The following is a 26,275-nucleotide window of genomic DNA, read 5'->3' on the forward strand; positions in this document are numbered from 1 at the left end:
GAAAAAGGGAGGGAGATAGAAACTTCAGTGATGAGAGAGAATCATTGACTGGTTGCCACCTGGAAGCCCCCCACTGGGGATGGAGCCCAAAACCCAGGCATGTGCCCTGACCAGAATCAAAACGGGACCTCCTTGCCCATAGGTCTATGCTCAACCACTGAGTCACACAAGCCAGGCTTATTCTTGATTAGGGTGGTGGTTACAAAGGTGCATACATCTATCCAAACTCAAACTGTATATTAAAAACATGTGCAGATTTTTATGTAAAAGCTGATTTAAAAAGTGAAAGAGTGGCCCTAGCCAGTCTTGCTCAGTGGAGAGAGCATCAGTCTGTGGACTGAAGGATTCCAGTCAAGGGCACATGGCCAGGTTGCGGGCTTAGTCCCTGGTAAGAGGCATGCAGAAGGCAGCCAATCAATGATTCGCTCTCATCATTGATGTTTCTATCGCTCTCTCCCTCTCCTTTTATCTCTGAAATCAATCAATAAATATATATGTACACACAGATATATGTGTGTGTGTGTGTGTGTGTGTGTGGAGAGGGAGGGAGGGAGGGAGGGAGGGAGGGGGAGAGAGAGAGAGAGAGAGAGAGAGAGAGAGAGAGAGAGAGAGAGAGAGAAAGAGAGAACCTTTCTTAAAAAAAAAAAAAAAAAAAAGGAAAAGGAAAAAGAGTGCCCTGGCTCTAGCCAGTATTGCTCAGTGAATACAGCAATGGCCTGCGGACCAAAGGGTCCCAGGTTCAATTTCAGTCCAGGGCACATACCACAGTTGCAGACTCCTCCCTGACCTGGGCACATGCAGGAGGCAACCAATCAATGTGTTTCTCTCACATCGGTGTTTCTCTCCAGTCTTTCCCTCTCCCACTCTCTCTAAAAGATCAATGGAAAAATATCCTCGGGTGAGGATTATCTAAGAAAAAAAAAAGAGTGCCCTGACATTCAGTGGTTAGAATGTCAGCCCTCAGACCCAAGGATTGTGGGTTAGATTCCCGGTCAAGATTCCCTAGCCCCAGGAGAGCCATGTGTGGGAAGAAACCAATCTATGTGTCTGTCTCACATCAATGTTTCTCTCTCTCTCTCTCTCTCTCTCTCTCTCTCTCTCTCTCTCTCTCTCTCTCTCTCTCCCCCTCTCCCTCTCCCTCTCCCTCTCCCTCTCCCTCTCTTCGCTTCCTTACACTCTCTCTAGAAATCAATGGGAAAAATATCGAGTGAAGATTAAAAAAAAAAAAAAAAGAGTGGTATGGCACATATATGGGCAGAAAGTTATATCTCTATGTAACATCATTCACAAAAATAAACTGGGCTAAATATAAACATAGAAAACAAAATTGCAATCACATTAAAAGAAAAATAAGAGGATATATTTATAATTCTAGGGAATGAATAGTGTTCTTTAAAAAGACATTAACAAGCAAAAGCTATAAGAAAGGTATATTTATTCATCAAAATTAAAACTTCTAGACCATAAAACTTAAAAGGACTCTGGGAAATATATCTGCAACATGTAGTAGTAGTAAAAGGAAATATTAGATTCCATAATTCAAACAAAACAACATAAAATAAAAAAAGAAATACTCCTAAAACTCATAGGTGAAAGATGCAACCCTAAGGGTAGAGGATGTGGGCAAATTCATCCATACAGAAATCAAATGGATGACAAATTTATAAAGATGAACTTTACTAGCAATCTAGGAAACGGAATGTCATTTTTCACCCAAAAGACTGGTGGTTAAAGTAACAAATGGGAGTGTGCATATGAGGAAAAATAGGGAATACAAGTGGGAGCACTGACTGATACAATCACTTCAGAGGGAATTTGAGAGTATATATTAATCATATACTTTCAATACTCAGTAATTCTACTTCTTGCTTTTTATCCAAAAGAAACTTGCATGCACAAAGATAGCCACTATAGCAGTGGTTCTCAACCTTCTGGCCCTTTAAATACAGTTCCTCATGTTGTGACCCAACCATAAAATAATTTTCGTTGCTACTTCATAACTGTAATGTTGCTACTGTTATGAATCGTAATGTAAATATCTGATATGCAGGATGGTCTTAGGCGACCCCTGTGAAAGGGTCGTTCGACCGCCAAAGGGATCGCGACCCACAGGTTGAGAACCGCTGCACTATAGCAATGTTTATAGAAATGAAAACTTGCCAACAACTTAAATAATAAAGGGAAATGGCTAAATAATAAGGTACATTTACACTATGGATGCAATTTTAAAAAGTGAAATACATCTATATGTAACATGTTATCTATTTATAATCTATAGATAATACATATGTGTAATAACAAGGAAAAGTCTCTAAGACCTATTTCTGAGTGATTCTGTAAAGAAATAATGAGAAAATGCTTATATGTAATATGATTACTAATATGCATGTGAATGCATATGAAAAGTCTTACAAAGCTATGTATGAAAGGAGCTCAAGTGAGATGGAGGAGGCAGAACTGAGGAAGGCTATTATTAGAAGTCCTAATGAAACTATACTAGGAGAATGTATTCTTGTATAATTTGTATAAGTTAGATTTTAGTTGAGCTTGGGATTTTTGTCTGAGGAGCCTTTTTCCATACAACATAAATATGGTTTCTATGTCGTATGGAAAGGAGTTTCTCAGACAATAGTTTAAGAAGACCTTACCGCCTATAGCCTAGAATGCCAAAAGAGTTTGCCAACAAACTTAATAGTTTCTTCCTCATATTGCCTTCAAAGCCTTTCAAGTACCTCTCAATTTAAATCACTCTTGATTCTACTATCTGGTTTTATTTCTTCATAGCAGTTATCACTAGCTGAACTTATCTGTTTATTCTTGTTTATTGTCTGACTCCCACTAGAATGGGAATGGCAAGACAATTTTGAATTCATATGATTTTAGTCAAGCCATTAAGAGTTTTCTTACAGTATCAAAGATACATTTTATTTACTTACCTTAGTTGGAAAAGGAAATTTGGAAGGTTCTGTTTTGCATGGTGTATGAATAGCCGTTAGAGGGGGAGGCCATGAATGCGTCATCTCCTGAAATGTAATTATTACAGTTTGTTTTCAACCAGGTCAAGGATAAAAATTACACAGCTAAAATCCAGATCTGTATTATAAAATGCTGGTTTCATGATTGTTCCTCCAAAGGTATACATATTTAATCAATAAATATTAATTAAGCACAACTGTGTGCAAGGCACTATCAGGTAGGTAATATGAAAATAAATAATATACACTCTCTGGCGTCAAGGAGCTTGGAGTTAAGATGATATAACCTTGTGAATAGTTACAGAAATTAGCCCTGTAGTCAAATGCAAGGCACACAGTAAAATGCTGCTGAGGAAGAGCTTGCTGCGGGAGTGGGAGGAGGGCGATAATAATAAAAGTGGCTAACATTGTGTACCTGTAATGAGCCAGACATTTTGCTAAGTGTTTTACATGTCTATTACTCATATAGTGCTCACAATCACATTATGAGGTAGATACCATTATTATCCTAAGTCTATGTAGGAAGAAATTGAAGCACAAAGATTAAGTTATTTATTCAAGATCACACATTTAGTAAGTAATGAACACAGAATTTCATCCTAGGATGTCTGGCCACAGAGCCTATTCATTGATAGGAAATATTGGTCAGGAAAATCAGAAAAGAGATATCAAAAGCACATGAGCAAGAAGACAAACAAGCAAGGCCATAAGTCTGATTTTGTCCAATACCTGCTGTCTAATCATGTGCCAAGTATGTCCAAGTGGAGGTTTGGATAAGATCACAATGTGAATGTTAGGGGACCAGGGGAGAGAGAGGTATCAGACATGGAATAAGGAGGGAGTGTTTTATTCTGGCATTTAGCCCAAACTAAACCATCAGCTATACAGAGAAAATATAAAGGTGGTATACGTTTTAAGAATTTACCTTATAGCTTATACCCACATAGTTATGTAAAGACACATGTTCAAGCAGCTCACACTAAAAAAATGGAAGCAACCTAAATGTCCAATAACACAGGAATAATTAAATAAATTACCAGACATCAATACAATGGAACACCAAGCAGACAGTAAAATGAGAAATTTAAGTACTGACATGAAATGATGTCCACAGTATATTTCTAAGTAACAAACACAAATCATAGTCTATGTCCTATTAAATGTTTATATATGAAAAAAATCTCTGGAAGATAGTTAACAATAGCTACCTTAGGGCAACAGAATGACAGAAGGGACAAAAGACAAGGGAATTTGATACAGTCTTTACTACTTGAACCTCTAGAATCACCACCTGCCCTGTAATTGCTCTTTACCTTCTTACAATGCTTTATTTTTTAATAGCATTTCACTTACTGAAATATTATATAGTTGATTTCTTACATCCTGCTCTAGAATGTCAGCTCAAAGGGTGCAACAGTATCATTATTATCACCACTATATCCCCAGTGTTTGATACATAGTAAGTGTTCAATTAGTAAGACTTGAATTAATAAATCCTTTTTTTATAGTGAACACATATTGCTTTTAGATTACATTTTTTTTCTTTAAGTTTGTTCCTAGAAACAAACAGCATGATTACAAATATCAAGAAAACATGAAGGAAATTCAGACCTGAAGTTCCTTGCCCACTGCACATAGGGAAGGGGAAAGAAAACAGAAAATCATATACCCCAGGTTTTCAGTGTTGGCATTTTACACCTCAACTACCAAAATACCCTCAATAGAAAATCCACCATCAAATGACTGAGCACTTATTACACCCAAGGCCATATGCCACCCTGAATATATAAAAATGCAGAATGAATTGTCAATATGAAAAGAATAATTAAATATAAAAAATCTAAGATTTCTTCTAGGTATTAGAATGCCATACATTTTTGAGGATCTGGGGAAAGGATATATGCTCCCTTAGACTTTGGCAACTGAAAAATGAACGCTATGTGAGAAGCAAAGAAAAAAGCTTATTACTGTGGTCTCTGTTGGTCTGATAAAGGGGGAAGAAGAATTTCATTAGGATTCTAATAAAAAACAAGAATCTATATATAACTTAAGAGGAAGGAGAGACACATTCCATGAAAGTTTTCTTTAAAAAAGGTAAAAGAAAGAGAACATGTATGGCTTAGGGAAACCAGTTTGGTAAATCTGTAGTGGGAGAGGTTAGGACTGGCCTATGGAAGGTCTGGAATGTTAAATTTGGGCACTATTCTTTGTATGGGCCTTAGAGAGCCACTGAAAATTTCTAGGAAGTATATTAATTTATGAAGATAAAAGGATTGAGGCAAAGAACCTGGTAGCAATACAGAAGACAGATGAGCAGGGAGACTGAAGGCAGAAAGGCAGAGTGAGGACTGTACATTGCAATTATTGAAGCTCAAGGTGGCAGAAATGGAAATAAAGGAAATGAACATTTTCAATGAATTTTCAAAGTCTACATGTAGTTTGTGATTAAATAGAACATGAGAGAAAGAAATGAGAGGTTATTAGAATGCTATACTTATAAGCATGGGAGAATGGTGGTACTATTAATGGAAGGAAATCTAATAAATTTAGACATGTTGCATCTGAAGCAGGGAGAAATCTATATGGAGACCCTGCTAAAAAAAAAAAACAATTAAGAAACATAAACCAAAACCTAAAGGAGACCAACGCAGAAGAGAAAGACTGAATAGCTGTCTAATATATAAAGCCAAAAAAAAGGAGAAAAGGACAACTAAATGAGCAAAATGAAGAGGAGAGGCTAGAAAATGCACCCATACTTAAAAGGTACGAGAGGACACAGGGTTCCCCAAAGGCAGAGAATGAGAGACAAGAAAAGTGTATGGGAAATAAAAACAAGGAAGCATAACAACAGTCAAGGAAGAAAAAAAAATTCTTTAAAACAGCTGAAAGAGCAGAGAACTCAAATGAAGTCCCCAATGACATTACAGAACAGATTCAGCAAAATGATAGAGATAAAAGAGAGATTATAGTGGACTAAAGGAAAGAAAGAGGGAATAAAGTGAAAGTGACCAATGCAAGTAATCTTTCAAAAGTATCCATATTGAAATGCTACTATACACATAAAAATTTAGGAGCTTTTGCAAAAAGTACAAGTAATATGATTCTGACGGTTTTTCTCTACTGAGTCAAAAGCAGTCATTTTGTCACTCATAAGTATGAGTGACAAATAACTTTATATTTTTCAAAAGCTTTAAAATATCTTTCTGATACTTAGGTTAGAAATAATTTTTAAATCTAATTATTCAGGTGACCAGCTTGTCAAAAAATTCAAATATTTATATACAAAATATACCATGATACTGAGATACATCACTGGACTTCCTCTTTTTCTTTTCTCCATGGAGAAATATACTTTTTGGTCATATGTCACTTTTAAACATTCTATTAAACACTCAAAATATGCAGTATTCAGAGGAGGTCTCTCAGTGTAGGATTTGATCAGTGTGTACAGATGAATTACAAAGCAAGCTATTTTCAATGTGATGGTTTGACTGATAACTATCGAGTTTTTTTAGTACTTCAAATTATTAACAGATAAACCAAAAAAGTACAGTTATATTTGGTTCCTTCCTCTTTTTAAGGCCAACAGTTAAGACTGAAATTTGTTTTACTTAAAAACAAAAACTGCTCTTTGAGGACAAATAGTAAACAAACCAAGTGATTTAGAACCTAAGTATGAATATAAGCATAATAAATAGAGTCAATTATTTTTTATGGACATAATCAAATCACATATGTGCAATCTGTTGCTTCAGATCCTTTGTGAAATAGAGGGGTAAATAGGGTAGGAGAGTGGCAGAGCGTAATAAGAGAGCTGAGCCTATTAAAAAGAAAACATACAACTTACTTTAAGAATTTCATCCACACAGCTCACATCACCAGAAGCAGATGCCTTAGGAAAGAAGAAATACACATTAGATTTTAAGTCATGTACTATTAGAATTTTATCATTTGTTGTACAAATTCAATAACATTATTGGAGACAAACCTTAAAGAAGTACTTATGCTCCCTCTACTCCACATCAGAACACTTATTAGAATAGTTGGACTACTTTTCTTAAATACAAAATTTCTCAAAAACTAAAAATATCTTAATCACCAAACTGTCATGACTTTAAAAACTTTTTATTTTTCAAAAACTTTAGAATATCTTTCTCATACTTAGATTAGAAATTATTTTTAAATGTAATTTTTCAGATAAACAATTTGCCAAAATATTTAAAACTCTAAGGATCATATTGTTTGAAGAAAGAACAAATTACCACTTTTTTTCTCTCCAGAGGAGTAATTAGAATGGCAACTGTCAAGAACAATGAATTTTTTTAAGGCTACAGGAAAAATTTTTGAATGTTCTCGACATAGCATTTTACCTATACCTGACCCCCACCCCACTGTTTTAAGCTATGAGCTGTCATTTTTAGCTACAAACATTATCTTTATTTTTCTTTCTTTTTTATCCTCACCCAAGGATATGTTTATTGATTTGAGGGAGAGAAGAGAGGGAGAAAGGAAGAGAGGGAGAGAGAAGGGAGAATAGGGGGAGAGGGGGAGAAAGAGAGAGAAACATCAATGTGAGAGAGATCTGTGTGCCCCGATCAGGGATGGAACCTCCAATTTAGGTATGTGCCCTGACCAGGAATGGAACCCACAACATTTTGGTGTATGGGAAGATACTCCAACCAACCAGGCCACCTGGCCAGTAGGAAATCGAAAATATTCATAGATCATACTTTTATTCTATAACCAACTCATCATTTTAATGTTTGAAACATGAATGATATTTTCTCTACTGCACAAGAGGGCGAAGCTAACAGCTCATTGGATCTACTTGGAAGTCAATCACAAGTCTTCTTTTAAACTTTTACATTCCTTACTATTAAAACAAAGAAACAGTTCAAGGTCAACCATAATTTCATGGTAAACTGTTTCACATAGTCACAATGTTAAAAGCTCTAAATGTGTGACTTACATCCAGTGGTTGGGAAGGTATTTTCAGCTTGGTGAGATGTGCTTTGCTGCTAGACTTCAATTCAGCCATGCTGTTGCCATGGGATTGACTGCTGTAGTGCTCAGAGGACAGCTTTGGTTCCATGGACTCCTGTCCGTCCATAGGCCGTACATAGGCAGTGGGTTTCTGTAACATTGAACTGGACTTTGACATCAATGAAGGTGGGAAAGACTGATTTGAGTGCTGCCCACTTGAAAAAGGTACACGGGAAGGAGAATCCCAATTTGCATCGGGGTCCCGAGGTGATTTGGAACGCTGATGTTCCTTGCTATGGTGATCATTCCCGTGAGACCTGGAATGACTGGAGCTTAATGAAGAAACAGCCTGGGGTTTTCCAGGGCTGGAAGAGCGTGATTTGGAGTGTTCTGATCCATGCTGGCCTTTTTTCCGGCTACTGCTCCCACTACTGCTATATGAATCACGGTCATGCCTCTGGCTACTACTATTAGTGCCACCACTGCCACCTGCACTGGTCCGCTGGCTACTGTGTCCACTCTGTAAGCCTGAGGACCGTTTCTGAGACTGAGAAGTGCTGGGTGCAGGTCCTACAGGAGTCCATTTGCTACTCTGATGAGAGCTCCCATGTCTCTGTTCAAAGAAATTTGGGTTAGATTTTTCATCTGCTGTCGGTGGTGCTGCAGGCTTGGGAATTGCAACAAGCTTTGGTATAGATCTGTCTCCTATGAAATCCTTCATTTCATCGTAGTTTCCAAGCATACTCTGAATACGACTTGATAGCTTATCTTCTTTACTAGTCTACAAAGAAATGTAAAATATAATTATACAATTAGCATAACTTGAAATAAGAGATGCTTCTAAAGTGACTTTCCAAACTTCAAATGGAAAAGGTCTTTCATCATATCTTAAGGTTAACAACTCAAAGCAAACTCCAAATATATAACTTTTAAGTGAAAACAATGCACTGAAAGTGAAAAACATTCATGCTAAAACACTAATATATTCTATAGGACACTGAGGAGTATATATAATAGGTTCAAGGAGGGGAAAAATACAAGTTTCACCAATAAATATACTGACACAGTACTGAAAATTTTTTCAAGAACAGGAAAAGTAATCTGCCTTTATGTAATTAAATTCCAGGTCATCAGATTAGTCATACACTGGCAGTCTAGAAAAACATTATATTCCTAATAATTCAAAAATTTAGTGAAACAAGTTATACCCAACTACTGTTTTTTAAATTTTAATTCCTCTGTTACTCTGACTCATCAAATTAAGAAAAGTAAAAAAAAAGAAAGAAAAGAAAAGTACCAGCAACAAATTAAGCATAGAAAATCCATTGGTAAAAGTTTTAAATTCTCCCCAATAAATTTAATTTAAATGAATAAATAAGTAAGTTTTAAATCCTAACTACTAATTCTGACCAATAAATGCTCCACTATTTGAAGTCAATAGTACATACTTTAAACTTCAAGAATTATTCTTGGATAATAAGAAAGTCCAAGATATATCCAAGCTTTAGGACTCTTTCACATTCATACACATGGAAGAAAGAAAGTCTACCAATTACATCACTACTATTTTATTTTGTGGTTGGCATGAATCAATAAGGACTTCAAATCTTTGAAAATCAGTATGATCCCTGCTAAACAAGAGAGTTAAATATACAGCAACTTATAGACAATATCAAGATTAGAAAATCCAATTCATTATAGCGTAATTACAAAATAAATGGTAGTATGATTTTCATTACTAATTCAAATCTCAGGTTTTGTGTTAACTCATATAAATCATGTCAGTGTAACTGCCTTTATTAGAAAATCCTTAAAAGCTCTGAATGCATGGCTTTTATAGATCTCATATAATTTCCATAAACATTAAATGTTCTAAGGGTAAATCCAGGATATGCTGTTACATTTATTTATTTATTTATTTGTTTATTTTTATTTTTTGCTGTTACATTTATATTTCATCAGAAAAAAGTCTAGCACACTTCTCAATCTCATACTATGACAATAATGGTCATTTCTGCTCCTATACATTGTATTATAGCTATTATATAAAATATGTAATTAAAATGTAAAAATAGTTCAAATGAAACCCAAAGCCAAATCAAATATTAGTGGCCACTACAGCTACATTAGAGTCATCAGAAGTGGTACCATTCAGTGTTTTATGTCATCCCAAATCAAGCACAATGGTAGTTATAAAAATAGCAATTGGTTCCATTTATTGAACAACTCTGACAATGTGCTTTACTCTAAATCTGATATTGTTAATTAAGCATTAATACATTAGAAAGAATCAGAGAATTTAGTATGTGACAATAGCAAAAGAAACAGATTGATACTGAAAACACATTTATTCAAACATACTAGTAAGTCACTGAAACTTAGTTAACCAAGTAACGGAATAGGCAGAAACAAAGAATCTATGAAATATACTCATTTTGATTGATGTTATACCCAAAGAACCTAGGAAACAGCAGACAATGAAGATTGATTCACAAAATTTTAACTTAATTTAAGGCTTAAAAAGGTGAAACACCTGCCCAAAGTTAGTAGTAGAGCCAGGAATACAGACATGAATATTTGAGCTAATCCAGATCACATTTTCAAAATTATAGGATAGCAATTGGGGGGGAGATGGGCAATGACAATGACTTTAGGGCCCTCATAATACTCCATTTATTGATCTAGATAGTGATTATTATTAGGTTGTTCATGCTATGAAAATTCTTTTAGCTGTAACACAATTTGTATACTTTTCTGTATGCATGTTATACTCCAATAAAAGTACCCCAACAAAATACATTCCACTCAGAGGAAATGGTATACATGGTAACTCTTACCTAATACAAAAATTCAAGCTTAAACATTTTAAAAACAAAAATGTCATAGTATCACCCTAGCCGGTTTGGCTCAGTGAATAGAGCATCAGCCTGCAGACTGAAAGATCCCAGGTTCAATTCCCGTCAAGGGCACATGCCCAGGTTGCGGGCTTGATCCTCAGTGGGGAGCATGCAGGAGGCAGCCAATCAATGATTCTCTCATCATTGATGTTTTTCTCTCTCTCTCCCTCTCCCTTCCTCTCTGATTAAAAAATAATAATAAATTTTTTAAAATGTCATAGTATTGGGGGAAAAACATTCAGAGAAGGACAACTTACAACTTTGTATGGCTCAGCAAAGAGAGGAGAGCTAGGTGGGAAGGCGTCTTCACCCTGCTGAATTTCCTGATTCCGCCTTTCCCGTTCTTTCATACGCAGCACATTCCGGTCTTCACGGTTCATGTTGCTATGAGGAAAAAACACAATCTTTATATCACAAAAAGGAAAAGGAAAAATTAAAACTTCTCTACTGATTTTGTCAGTTTAATGCTTCAAACGTAGATTCCCTTTCACCTTCCAAATAATAATAGGCATTAGTGCTGAAGCTGGGTTTTGGCAATGATTTTATCAATTAATACCACCCCACTGAAACACTTAACCTTATCAACTTTTAACGTATTCTGCTAGCTAAAAGTCAGCTAAAACTTACACATTCAGAGGGAAGGTAATACTTAAACCCAAATCCTTAATGTTTCCTATAAGCCTTCCATGGCTTCCTCTTCAGAACTCTTAACTATTCTGTCATTAGAGGCATACAACCCACTCCCACCTACCACCCTCTCTCCCCAAGGTCCAGTGCTTGTCTCTACTTTACATCTACCTTATCTTGATTTCTTTTTGTCCCAAACACAGCTTCCTTGGTGTCCATCCTTATGGCAGTTTGACCTCAGCTTTGCTGTTGCTCTAGATTCCCTAAAAAACGACATTTCTGCTCTAAATACATTAATATTTCAATTAACACCTCAATAAATGGCAAAACTGAGGCTTTCAGCAATAGAATCTAAAATTAACTTGGGTTAGTAACAGTAGTTGAAATTGTGTTGGAAAAGAAAAAGACTTTTATGATGAAGGGAAAAACAAGGGTGTCATTTCTATAATCATGACAGTACGGTGTCTTTTCACTAAGAATAGACTAAGGAAAGTGGTTTATTTATAGCAGCAGGGATTTTGGTTAAATAGATAATGACTTTTTCAAACCCTGGGACAAGGAATTACCAGAGACTCTGCAACACTCTTCCCTGGAGTTAGATTAAACCACCTGTCCTAGTTTTACTTATTTTTTAATTTTTATTGATTTCAGAGAGGAAGGGAGAGGGAGAGAGAGAAAGAAACATCAATGATGAGAGAGAATCACTTGACTGGCTGCCTCCTGCATGTCCCCTACTGGGGATCAAGCCCGAAACCCAGGCATGTGCAGCACTGACTGGTATCGAACCCAGGACCCTTCACTCCACCGACTGACGTGCTATGCACTGAGTCAAATCAGCTAGGGCTATCCTGGTTTTGATTAAGAAAAAGAAAAAAAAAAAAAGTCCTGTTGGAAGCCAAAGGTAAAAATCAAGTTATACTATGTGCAGGATTTTTAGACTTATGATTTATAAATCAAACCTAATCGGAAAATTAAAGTCCATAAAGATTGGGGGAAATTTAATTGTAAAATTAGAATGGACATACTCTTGAGGACTTGGTTAGAACAATACAATATTCAAAGATAAACCTTTCTGATCTGCATAATTAGTACCTTACATTTAATATTTTAAAAAGTATTCTAAGTGTTCCAAATGTATATTTAAGTTGTTTCTTATTTGTACAATTTTCTAATAAACTTAGAAAAGAATATAAGTTTTTTGAGGTATGGAAATAGTGTGTGCTTTGTTCGGTCTCCCTAGTATTTAGCACCATACAGAACCACAAAAAGTTTATAAATACCATGCAACATTTACACTTCAGTATTCAGAGGATAAAACCAATGACCATATATTATCCTTCAGCTCACTTGAAACAACTAATAATTGTATATCACTAACAATCAAGTTTGAAATAGTTGTAGACCTCTTAACCTATGGTGCTGGAACATACAAAGTTATTTGTATCTGAGAATTTAAGGGGCATGTTAACTAATGATTTCCTTACATTTTATAAATTCAATTCCTGAAAGATCAGAGAACAGAAATGCTTTCTTTAAACTATGATTTAATTTTATGTATTCAACAGCACTGAAATAATCATGCAAGAAATACTTGTACATTTATGGCAAAAATAGGTACGATTTCCTAAATAAAATCCCTCCTATAGTTACAAAAATATTTGTTTTCTTTTCTTAAACAATGAAAGTCATCCAACTGAATATTTCCTCTTTTAACAAAATGCCAAGAAGCTCAGAACTGCCCAGCCGGTGTGGCTCAGTGGCTGAACACTGACCTATGAACCAGGAGGTTATGGTTCAATCCCCAGTGTGGGGCATGCAGGAGGCAATCAATCAATGATTCTCTCATCATTGATGTTTCTATCTCTCTCTCCCTCTCCCTTAACTCTCTGAAATCAATAAAAATACATATTTTTTTAAAATAAGCTCAGAACTAAATTAACTGATTATTTAAAAGAACTAATATCCCAGTTGTAGTTCTTCTTTTCTATTTTTTTCTGATTTGACTTATTTTCGCATCTAATTTATAGCCTCCATTTTTTCTCTCCTGTATTTTCACATCAATATCTCTGCCTAAGATAAAATAAAGTTTTCCTAAAGCAATCATTCCAGTAATCTGAGCTCTCCTAAAAGTAACATAAAATTTAAATGAGTTAATTTAAAATATATCTTTGCAGTACAAAAACTATTTTATCGCATATCCCTCAGGATACATGCCAACTATTGTACTAAAATAGGATTGTTGTTGTTTTTTAATTAGCAAATTGCTATATCACAACGAAACCTATGGGACTTCCAGATAAAAGAATTTTGAAAAGAAAACTTGTCAGGCACAGGCACGCAGGTGGGAAGATTGCTGGGTTCAGAACTGTGGAACCTCTGGAGTATTACATCAGATTTTTAAAAGAGAATTCTCATCCTGATGGAAGAGAACTAGGCGAATTGAGAACCACAACTGTCAACATGAGTTCAGTTAGTACTGCAGATGGTTCTGTTTCAGTGAAGCTGGAAAATACTACAGAAATTTTCAGTATTTGCAGCACTACAAACAGATGCCCCTGATAAAGGGTATGCTATTCCTAATGTGGATCTACCACCTCTGTGTTCGAGATTTCGATCTGGACCTCCTCAAGTCAAAGGTAATTCAGGTGGTTTAGTTATAAGCAAGGACTATTTGATAAGCTACATGGAGAGTGACAACCTTGCTAGTAAAAATTCTCAAACATAAAACATCTAGTAATCAAAAACCAACACAGGCAATTCTCTCTTAATTAACTTCTTAAATATCATAACAAAGTAATGTAAGTTCTAAACTTCAATTGAATTATAAATAGTCGAGGTTCCAATTTAGAAAATGGGACAATTAAGGATAACTGACCTTTATTTGGGGTTATATAACACTAGTGGCCCAGTGCACGAATTCGTGCACATTGAAAGGAAACTAACTAGAAGAAATATTTTAATATCACTATTCGCCCTTTTTCTATAATTGAAGTGTCAACCAAATTCACGATCAACGACAGATCGAAATACACGTGTGCAACTGGCACCAGCAAGAGCTTTATATGTATTGTGCATGCGTGAGTCAACTTAGCCTTTTATAGATAGAGAATAAACTTGCTTAATTAGACCTGCTTTCTGATGTAGCCAAACTTTTTCCAACCCAGTGAAGCACCCCAACTTCTCTTTCAGGTAATTGTCAGCAACACAGCAGTAAATATCAACAAGAAGCAGGTTATTATTGTAAATCATGCAGGGAGAACAAAGGGTAAAATATTTAACTGCAGCAGTTTGACTATATACTGCACAGTGAGAAAACCTGAAGTCATTTTCAAGGTCCACCATTTCTTACTTCTTTTCAGTTGGGTCAAGTTTCTAAGCTTTCTAAATCTCCATTTTCTGGCTAATGAAAAGAAAATAGGATTCCACTGAGTCTCCTATCTATCTACTCCAGGACTTCTGTGAGGATCAAATGAGATGAAGCACGGGAAAATGCTTCATAGACATTTGGTTAAAGTGTGAAATGTTCGAACTCAAGATGGCGGTGGAATAGGCAGATGCATCCCAAGGCTTGTCCCGGAGCAAATAGAATGAGCAGCTGAAACTAATAACACCCATCCGAATTGGTGAAGTATACTCAGCTGGTGAGACAGTTTGCAGCTGGGAAGGGCAGAATTCCCCTGGAAACCAGACACGTGAGCAGCACGCTCTTGTCCAAGGAGCATCAGACCCGTGAGCAGCCTGTCTCAGGCCTAAGAGCAGCAGCCTCATGTGGCCTGCCCCTGTCCAAGGAGCAGCAGCTGTGTGAACGGCCAGCTTCCCTGTCCGAGGAGCAACAACCACGTAAGCAGTCCGACCTGTCTGAGAAGCAGCAGTCACACGAGCAGTCTACCTACGTCTGAGGAGCAGCAGCCCTGCGCAGCCCGCCCCCATCCGAGGAGCAGCAGCTGCGCACAGCCTGCACCCTGCACTAGTCCGAGGAGCAGCAGCTGCGCAAGCATCTTGCCCTCGTCTAAGCAGCAGCAGCCGCACGAGCAACCTGCCCAATCCGAGGAACAGCAGCTGTGTGAGCAGCCTGCCCCCCATCCGAGGAGCAGCAGTTCTGCGAGCAGCCGGTCCCCATTCGAGGAGCAGCAGCAGCCCACCCCAGTCCGAGGAGCAGCAGCCATACGAGCAGCAGCCATACGAGCAGACCGCCCACGTCCGAGGAGCGGCAGCCCTGCATAGCACTCACCGGTCCGAGGAGCAGAGCCATACACAGCCTGCACCTGTCCGACGAGCAGCAGCCGGGTGAGTGGCCTGTCCCCGTCCGAGGAGGAGCAGCCACGCGTGCAGCTCACTCCTGTCCAAAGAGCAGCAGCCATGCAAGCAGCCCACCCCAGTCCGAAGAGCAGCAGACTTGCAATCAACCTGTCCAAGTCCCCTCAAGCAGCCCACCACATCAGAGGAACAACATCAGCGTGCAGCCAGCCCCCCATTCAAGGAACAGCAGCCACGTGAGCAGTCCGCCCCAGTTCAAGGAGTAGCAGCTGTGTGTGTAGCCCGCCCCCATCCAAGGAACAGCAGCCTCGTGATCAGCACACCCTCTGTCTGAGGAACAGCAGCTGTATGTGAAGCCTCCCCCCACCAGCCAGAGAAGCCACCACAGCTGTGAACAGCACCCACCAGAGGAGCTGCTGCCAACTGAGGAGCAGCTGCTACCACAACTGCCCGGTGAGCAACCACAGCCCGAGGAGCCACTGCCACCCAAGGAGCAGCCCTGAATGACTCAACATCTAGATATGTCGGTGAGATCAAACATGGGTAGACAAAGAAACCCTCAAAGGAAAGAAAAGGAGGACTCGCCAGAAAAGCAGTTAAGTGAAACAGAGGCATGCAACATGACAGAAAAAGAATTCAGATTAAGGGCCTTAGAATGCATAAACCGGATGGAAAAATCAAGAACTTATGCAAGAATCAAGAAGAAACGGATGAAAAAATCAACAACTTACGTAAGAATCAAAAAGAAATGAATGAAAAAAATCAATAAATTATGTAAGAACCAAGAAGAAATGAAGAGTGATATAGCTGCAATAAAAAATACCATTGAAAGTTTCAACAGTAGACTAGGAGAAGCGGAGGAACAAATTAGCGAATTAGAAGACAAGGAAGCAAAACACACCCAAACTGAACTGCAATTGGAGAAAAAAATTAAAAAACAGGAGAAGAGCCTAAGGGAGCTATGGGACAACATGAAACGAAACAATATACGAATAATAGGGGTGCCAGAACAACAGAAAGAGGAACAAGGGTTAGAAAACCTATTTGAAGAAACAATATCAAAAAACTTCCCTGAGGTGGGGAAGAAAAAAGTCACACAAGCACAAAGTGTGAAATGTTTCCACCTGGCTATAAAGCAAGTTGTGTTCCTGGGCTGAAGAAACTGCAAGGAGGCTAGTCGTCACTAGGGAAAGGAAGCTGGGCGTTGCTACATGACGTCATTACCCGGACGGTTAGACACTTAGCATATTAGCCTTTTATATAGACTAGAGGCCCGGTGCACAAAAATTTGTGCACTCGGGGGGGGAAGGGGGGGTCCCGCAGCCCGGCCTGTGACCTCTTGCAGTCTGGGACCCCTCGGGAGATAATGCCCTGCTGGCTTAGGCCTGCTCCCAGGTGGCAGAGGGCAGGCCTAATCCCTAGGTGCAGCCCCTGGTCGGGCTCAGAGTAGGGCCAATTGGGGAATTGGGGTGCTGCCTGCTGTCATGCACAGAGCAGGGCGGATTGGGAGGTTGCGATGCCACCCTCAGTCACACTCAGGGTAGGGCCAATTGGGGGGTTGGGGCACCGCCCCGTCACACTCAAGGCAGGGTCGATGGGGAGGTTGCGGCGCCACACCCTGTCACGCACAGAGCAGGGCCAATCAGGGTTGGGGCGCTGCCCCCTGTCACGCACAGAGCAGGGCCGATCAGGGGGTTGGGGAGCTCCCCCCTGTCATGCACAGAGCAGGGTCAATCAGGGGGTTGGGGAGCTCTCCCCTGTCACGCACAGAGCAGGGCCCATCAGGGGGTTGGGGCGCCGCCACTGTCACACTCAGGGCAGGGCCAATGGGGAGGTTATGGCTCTACCCCATCACACACAGAGCAGGGCCCGTGGGATGGGGGGGTTGGGGCGCCGCCCTCTATCATCCACAGAGCAGGGCCGATCAGGGGGTTGGGGCGCCACCACTGTCACACTCAGGGCAGGGCCAATGGGGAGGTTATGGCTCTACCCCGTCACACACAGAGCAGGGCCTGTGGGGTGGGGGGGTTGGGGCGCCGCACCCTGTCACACATAGAGCCGCAGGGAGATCAGGAGGTTGGGGAGCTCCCCCCTATCAGGCACAGAGCAGGGCCGATCAGGGGGTTGGGCGCCTTCCCCTGTCACGAACAGAGCAGGGCCGATAGGGAGGTTGTGGCCCCGCCCCCTGTCACACACAAAGCCACAGGGCGATCAGGGGGTTTGGGCGCTGCCCCGTCATGCTGATCCCGGTGCCGGGAGACCTCGCGGCTCCGCTGATCACGGTGCTGGGAAGCATATTACCCTTTTACTATACAGAATAGAGGCCTGGTGCATGGGCGGGGGCTGGCAGGTTTGCCCTGAAGGGTGTCCAGGATCAGGGTGGGGATCCCCACTGGGGTGCCTGGCCAGCCTGGATGAGGGGATGATGGCTGTTTGCAGCTGGTCACACACCCTTCAGGGTGGGGGTCCCCACTGGGGTGCCTGGCCAGTCTGGGTGAGGGGCTGAGGGCTGTTTTCAGGCTGGGACTGAAGCTCCCAACTGCTCCTTTTTTTCTTTTTTCTTTTTTTATTCTGAGCCAGCTTTAGCTCTGAGGCTCCAGCTCTTAGGCCTCCGCTCCTGAAAGCAGGTATCTGGTTTGTTTAGGTTCTATAATCAAAACTCTGTATCAACTCCAGGTCTGAGATCCCAGCTAGCTGAAAGCTGGTTTCTGGGGTTTTGTTTAGCTTCTATTTTTGTAACTATGTTTCAAACTGCCAGCTCAGAGGCCTGCAGCGGCAGGTGGGGAACGTTGGAGTCCTCCGTCACTGAAGCAAGCAAGCCTCATGTTCAGTTTAAGCTGCCTGGCTGCCGGCTGCCATCTTGGCTGGCAGTTAATTTGCATATCGCCCTGATTAGCCAATGGGAAGGGTAGCGGTCGTACGCCAATTACCATGTTTCTCTTTTATTAGATAGGATGGGAGATGGCGACGTAACCACAAAACGATGTACATCGAGTCCAACATAACCCGAGGAGTGTCTGTATACAAGATTAAAGTGTAAAACAAAATGACTGCAAATGACACAAATCATTTTGGGGTGATGAAAATGTTCTACAATTAAAAGTGTGGTGTTAGCCGAAACCGGTTTGGCTCAGTGGATAGAGCGTCGGCCTGCGGACTGAGGGGTCCCAGGTTCGATTCCGGTCAAGGGCATGTACCTGGGTTGCAGGCACATCCCCAGTGGGGGATGTGCAGGAGGCGGCTGATCGATGTTTCTCTCTCATCGATGTTTCTGACTCTCTATCTCTATCCCTTCCTCTCTGTAAAAAATCAATAAAATATATTTAAAAAAATAAAAAAATAAAAGTGTTGTGTTAAGTTGCATTACTCTATAAACTGATAAAAATCATTGAATTATACACTTAAAACAAGTGCACTTTATGGGCTGCAAATTATATCTCAATCAAGCTGTTTTTTTCAACGGAATATTATCAACCTGAAAAGGATCCTTGATTACTATCATTTGTTAACTCTTCCTCTACATCCTGACCTTCCTGATGGGCTTCACACCCTTAAATAACTGTAATACTCCCCACTTTCTGCTTAAACCACCTGTTTCCCTATCAGAAACAACTGGGGGGAAAAGAAAATTGAGGTCTCACATCGTCCTCTTATACAATAAAAGCCTTAGATGAAAACTGTCCCCTCGACCGGGAGTTTGACCAATGCTATGATGTGCACTGACCACCGGGGACGGCGCAGAACATGGCGGGTGTCGGTAATGCAGAGCTGACAGCGACGACAGTGGAGGCACTGCCAGCCCTGATGGGCCCTGATGACAGCAGGACTGTGGCGGGATGGTGAAGTGGGTGAGCGGGCGGTGCCAGGCCAAGGCAGATGCGAGCGGGGGCCCGATCGCCCCATCGATGGCCCCACAAATGGCAACCAGCGGTGGCAACAGGTGGCCGGGAGGGAGCCGGGTGGGGGCCCAGCCCCAACCAATTGCCCCGCAGATGGTGACCATCAGCCAGCAGGCCCTGATTTGCCTAATTGGGGTTGGGCCCTGGGCTGGGATGGGGACCTGGGGGTGGGTGGTGGCGACCAACCTCCTGCAGCGCCCAGGCAGGGGGCTGCGACCTCTCGCCGGCTACCTGGGGACACGGATGACAGAGACATAAGTGTGGTGGAAAGGTGGGGTGTCCGCAGAGCTCGCTCTCACTCCCCCTGCTACTCTCCTTGGCACACCAGAGCTCGCGCAGTGGGGAAGCTCCCAAGCTCAGGTGCCAGGCGCCCGTGAGGAGCCCGCCCCGCACCGGTATGGCCTCTTCCAGGTGAGCCGGGCCGCAGCTGCCAGGACAGCAGGCGCCGGTTGGGCTCCCCGTGGGTTTGCGTAGGAGCCAGTCTAGAGTGCACTGCCCACCCGGCTTCCATGCAGCGCTGCTGGGTGGCCCAGAGGCCCACACTGCGCCCTGGCCCATAACATCTGGCCGTGCTCACCGCATCTCCAGGTGTGGACTCTGGCGCCATGACTCAGGCAGAGGGAGGTGCGCGGGGTCTGGGGGCCCAGAGGTCAGCTGGGACCTGCCCTTCCACGCCAGACACTCGTGCTTTGATTGGCAGCCAGGCCTAGGGACTGCACCTGTGCACGGATTTTGTGCACCGGGTCTCTAGTTTAAATAATATGGTGCTATTCAAAAGATAAAAGATACGGCTGGAACAAATATTAGAGTCTATCAGGATCTCATACAATGAATTTGAACAACACTATAATAAACTAAACCTAACAGTTAAGTATAGAACACTCCACTCATCAACAGCGGAATATACATTCTTCTCAAGTGCACGTGTAACATTCTCCAGGAAAAATTATTTGTTAGGCCCTAAAACAAGTCTAAATAAGTTTAAAAGGATTGAAATCATAAAAAATATGTTCTCAGATCACAATGGGATAAAATTAGAAAAGAAGAAAAATTGGGAAATTCACAAATATGTGGAAATTAAACTATACACTCCTAAATAACCAACTGGTCAAAGAAAAAATCACAAGGGAAATTAGGAAGTCCTATCAAATAATAAAAACAAAACCCTATACTAAACCTTATCAGATCAATTAAAGCAGTAAAGAAAAACTTCCTATTAATAAAACCCTAGTATGCTAAGTATCCAGTCGGCCATTCAACCAAAGTGTAATATGCTAATGATATGCTAAGGCCACTCAACCGCTAGCTATGATGTGCACTGACCACCAGGGAGCAAATAGTCGACCAGCCGCTATGACGTGCACTGACCACCAGGGAGCAGACGCTTCTACCGGTAGATTAGCTTGCTGCTGGGGTCCAGCAGATCGGAACTGAGTGAAATGGGCCAGACATGCCCTTGAGCCCTCCCATGGTCCCTCCCCAGCTGGCCAACCCCCTGCATCCCTCCTCAGTCCCAATCAGGCACCGGTGGGGTCCCTCAGCCTAGCCTGTGCCCTCTCGCAACCCGGGATCCCTCGGGGGATGTCAGAGAGCAGTTTTAGCCCGATCCCGCAGGCCAGGCCAAGGGACCCCACTGGTACACGAATGCATGCACCAGGCCTCTAGTATAACTTCTAGTATAAACACTGATATTAAACAAGGGGAAAGATTTGAAATAATAAAGATTAGAATAGAAATAAGTAAAATAAATAGAAATAAATAAAAGAGAATCTATATAAAAACCTAAGCGACCGGCCAAGTGGCCAGTGCCCATAATGTGCAATGACCACCAGGGGACAGACACTCAATGCACAGACATGGAAACATGGAACAGACTGATGAATCTCAGAGGGAAGGGAGGAGGGGGAGGGCGGGAAGAGATTAACCAAAGATCTGATATGCATACTAGAGCCCTGGTGCACAAATCTGTGCATCAGTGGGATCCCTCAGCCTGGCCTGCGGGGATTGGTGGAAACTGGTTCTCCGACATCCCCCGAGGGGTCCCAGATTGTGAGAGGGCGCAGGCCAGGCTGAGGGATCAGGACCTCTAGTAGAAAAATAATAGAGAAAATAAACAAACCCAAAAATTGGTTCTTAGAAAAGACAAGAAAATTGACAAACCTTTAGTTACAATGACCAAGGAAGACTCAAATTACTGGGAACAACATTACCAACCTTACAGAAATAAAATTGGTTATAAGAGAATACAATTAAAAAAAAAACTTGTACACCAACAAGTTAAATAATCGAGATGAACAGAATTCCTAAAAACACACAAAATCATGTAATTTTAAATTTTAAAACAGTTTAAAGTGGTGTTCAGAGCCTGTTAACAAGGTTTTCTTCAATGAGAAAGTCTGAAGAGGTCACAAGGCAGGGAAACAAAAATGTACATCTGGAAATCAAAACCAATAGTGAAACATCAGGTCCCAATACATGATTTTGCACAGAAAGACCTTTGCCCCAAAGTTTGTCATGAGACTTCTATGGCCTTCAGATTTAAAATGGTGTAGTAAGAAACATGAAAGCAAAGGTAATTCCACACTATTTTTGCTTTTTTCATCATCTTTATATTATTTCAATTTCTCATAATCATGTTTCATAATTGCTCTAGGCCCTCAAAAGTTTCCCAGAAAGTTTACTATCTTTTTCTTATTTCTCACATGTATTTCATGGAGTCTATGACTCTCCCTCCTAATTTCCATTCCAAAAATGACTTGTCTTACTAGATAAAGATTAAAAACGAGACTAAAAATCAGAGAGAAATTGAGATATGTTGGTTAGATCATTTCTTTCTGCTGGTGGACACCACCGAGTAAGCAGCGTTGACGTCTCCCCTCCCAAAGTCATCATGTCTAAGTCATTCTTCCAAAGAGCTGGAACAGCTGGGGAAGCTCTCTATTGGAGGTTTGAGCTTTGAAACAACAGATGGGAGTCTGAGGAGCCATCTTGAGCAAGGGGAACACTCGCTATGTGGTGATGAGTGACCCAAACACCAAGCACTCCAGAGGCTTTGGGTTTGTCACGTGTGCCACTGTGGAGGAGGTGGCTGCAGCCATGAATGCAAGGCCACACAAAGTGGATGGAAGTGCTGTGAAACCAAAGAGGGCTGTCTTAAAAGAAGATTCTCAAAGACATGATGCCCACTTAACCGTGAAAAAGACTTGTCGGTGGTATTAAAGAAGACACTGAAGAACATCACCTAAGACAGTGGTTCTCAACCTTCTGGCCCTTTAAATACAGTTCCTCATGTTGTGACCCAACCATAACATTATTTTCGTTGCTACTTCATAACTGTAATGTTGCTATTGTTATGAATCGTAATGTAAATATCTGATATGCAGGATGGTGTAAGGCGACCCCTGTGAAAGGGTCGTTCGACCGCCAAAGGGGTCGCGACCCACAGGTTGAGAACCGCTGACCTAAGAGATTATTTTGAACAGTATGTGAAAAGCAAAGTGGCTGAAATCATGACTAATTGAGGCAAAAAAAGAGAGGCTTTGCTTTTGTAATCTTTGATGACCATGCCTCTGTAGACAAGACTGTCATTCAGAAATACTATACTGTATCGGGGGGTGGGGAGGAAGAGAACGTATGTAATACTTTCAACAATAAAGATTTAATATTTTTAAAAGAAATACCATACTGTGCATAGCCACAACTGTGAAGTAAGGAAAGTCCTATTTAAGCAAGAGATGGCCAGAGCTTCATTCAGCTAAAGAGGCTGAGTGGTTCTGGAAACTTCGGAGGTGATCATGGGAGAGGTTTTGGTGGAAATGACTACTTTGATCATGGAGGAAACTTCAGTGGTCAAGATGGCTTTGGTAGTAGCCATGGTGGTGGTGGATATGGTGGCAGTGGGCATGGCTACAATGGTTTTGGTAATGATGGAAGCAATTTTGGAGCTGACATAAGCTACAATGATTTTGGCAATTACAACAATCACAAATTTTGGACCTATGAGAGGAGGAAACTTTGGAGGCAGAAGCTCTGGCCCCTATGGTAGTGGAGGCCAATGCTTTGCCAAACCATAAAACTACGATGGCGATGGCAGTTCCAGCAGCAGCAGTAGCTATATGGCAGTGGCAGGAGGTTTTAATTACTTCCAGGAAACAAAGCTTAGCAGGAGAGGAAAGCCAGAAAAGTGATAGGGAAGCTACAGGTTACAACAGATTTGTGAACTCAGCCTAGCACAATGGTGACAGGATCTAGCTGCTACAAAGACATCCTATATAATAAAAGGCTAATATGCAAATTGACTGAGCGACGAAATGACCAATTGCTATGATGCGCACTGACCACCAGGGGGCAGATGCTCAATGCAGGAGCTGCCGCCTGGTGGTCAGTGCACTCCTACAGGGGGAGCACCAGTCAGAAGCCCTGAGCCGGTGGCAGCACTAAGGATGCCCAGGGGAGCAGGCCTAAGCTGTCAGTTGGACATTCCCTGAGGGCTACTGGACTGCAAGAGGGCGCAGGTGAGGCTGAGGGACTCACCCCCACACTCGAGTGCACGAATTTCATGCACCAGGCCACTAGTGATTTAGGTAATACTCATGTGAATGTGTAAAAAAAAACTTGAGGACTGTATTTGTGACTAACTGTATAACAGGTTATTTTACTTTCTGTTCTGTGGAAAGTGAAAAGAATTCCAAAAAGGTTTTTAATGTAGATTTTTTTTGTACCCATGCTGTTGACTACGAAATATAATAGTCTGATCATGACACTGAATAAATGTATCTTTTTAAAAAAAAGAAAGAAATCCTCTCATCAACCAACCATCTATTTTCAAAGTACTAGCATCTGCATCCATTCTCTTCTTTATCCTGCTAGGTTGCAGGGTAGGAGCATCTTCAATTTTAGTAGATATAGACAAACTGTTTTCCAAAATGGATCCAATCACTATTCAACACTCTACTGTTTTCAACTTCCTACACTCCACCCCTTTGCCAAGATCTCTAGTGATTTGCAAGTTGCTAAAGCCAACAGACATTCTATCATTTTGGAGGTGACATAAGCTACCATTCAACACATTCAGCCACTGAGTTCCTTAATACAGTACTTCTGAGTTCTGTAACCCTGGTCTTCCCAATTTTCCCAGTAATTCTGGCTCCTTCCCTTCAACCTATCAGACTTCTTAAAAGTTGATGCTCCTCTGTACTCAGCCATGGGTCTTATTCTGATTCAGTCTACATTCTCTCCCACAATTTCATTGCTTGAAATATCTATATGCCTAGAATCCAAATACCTAAATATTCTCCACATCAGATCTTTCTCTTCTGAGATACAGACCACATATCTAAGGACGTTGATCATGTTCTTTGAGGAATCTCAATCTTATTACTTCCAAAAACTGATTTCTTGATCTGTTTTCCCCTGCCTCTACCAACTCCTAATCCAGTGATCCTCTCCTACCAAGCAACTGCTCTTGGTGAATCCTCCCTTCAACCTCTCTCCATATCCAATCCATAATTACAGCCTCCAACATATATTTTTAATTAAACTGTTCACTTATTTCTCCACAGCCATTGTTCAAAACAAGCCATCATTTTATCTCCAACTTGGGAATGCTACAGCCTTCTAATTAAGGCTCCTAGTTCCCCTGGTCTCTCTCTACTCCACATTTCTTACTACAGCCAAAGTGATGTCTTTAAAACACAAACCAGATCATGTCATCAAACCCCTGCTTTAAATTTTTAAATAAGCTTTCCACTTACCTTAGGATAAACCTTCAGGTCCTTAACATGGCTACAGAGCCCTGACCTGACTTTCTACCTGATCTGATTCCTGCCCATTTCATCAGATTCAAATTATACCTTACAACTCTTCCCTCCCAGCTCCCCACCAGGGGCCTTTTAGGGGGCTTCTTGAACTTGTGCTGCTATTTCTGGCTTCAGAAAATTGATGCATACATTCCCTTTTCCTTCAGAATACTTGATCACAATTAAGTATATATTTATTTTTATGTTCATTAATATTTCCTCTCTCACTAAACAATAATCAGGGAATGTGTTTGTTTTGTTCAGCATTGCATATCTATACAATAACCTAGTAGACAATCACCTGAATGAGTAAACTAATGAATTTCACAGCATGGTTAGAAAGAAGACATTATCGCACTTACTAGAAAATAATACACAGAGATCATGTAACATTTGCATTTAATGGTTTCAGATAGGCCAGAACTGAAATATTTACTTGTCAAGCTCTACAACTCTTTTCCTTTAACTATAATTCAATTCACTTCCTCCATGAAGCTTCTTGGATAAAGCAAAACTTTATTTCCTCATCTTAGAAGCCAAACAGTATCATAGGTAGTGCTTATTATGTAGTTAAGCAGTTATTCCATTGTTCAATAAATAATTTGAAACAGTATTTGCCAGACTGATTACTGATAAACTGGTATGTTCTTTTAAAAATACTAGACAATGTAAAACCTCAATTCAAGAAATGTTTATTACATACACAAATGCTCACACTTAAGGGTAAGTCTAAGAATATATGAATATTCATATTACACGTAACCAGCTGCCTCCCTTTAGACAATGTTTCTCTCAGTAATACTAAATACTCTTTCCTCTTGTTGTCCTACAATTATACA

General features: G+C 40.8%; 1 protein-coding gene and 1 pseudogene across 3 annotated transcripts in view; one reads left to right on the forward strand and one right to left on the reverse strand.

Moving 5' to 3' along the window:
- AFF4 (ALF transcription elongation factor 4) overlaps positions 1 to 26,275 on the reverse strand; it is an 89,118-nt gene that overhangs the window by 50,206 nt on the left and 12,637 nt on the right. Inside the window, exons 2-6 of one of the 3 annotated variants that reach the window (XM_059698371.1) lie at positions 11,654 to 11,745; positions 11,113 to 11,239; positions 7,945 to 8,739; positions 6,823 to 6,867; positions 2,937 to 3,023 (exon numbers count right to left, since the gene is read on the reverse strand). In XM_059698371.1, the coding sequence (XP_059554354.1) occupies positions 2,937 to 3,023; positions 6,823 to 6,867; positions 7,945 to 8,739; positions 11,113 to 11,235 (1,050 nt within the window). In that variant the 5' untranslated portion in view covers positions 11,236 to 11,239; positions 11,654 to 11,745. Of the gene's footprint in view, positions 1 to 2,936; positions 3,024 to 6,822; positions 6,868 to 7,944; positions 8,740 to 11,112; positions 11,240 to 11,653; positions 11,762 to 26,275 lie in introns of those variants that run through there. The other 2 variants (XM_059698373.1, XM_059698372.1) reach the window with 2 other exon arrangements.
- Positions 22,657 to 23,776, forward strand: LOC132236149 (heterogeneous nuclear ribonucleoprotein A1-like; annotated as a pseudogene).

This window comes from Myotis daubentonii, chromosome 5, assembly GCF_963259705.1.
Source record: "Myotis daubentonii chromosome 5, mMyoDau2.1, whole genome shotgun sequence".
Taxonomy (NCBI): Eukaryota; Metazoa; Chordata; class Mammalia; order Chiroptera; family Vespertilionidae; genus Myotis; species Myotis daubentonii.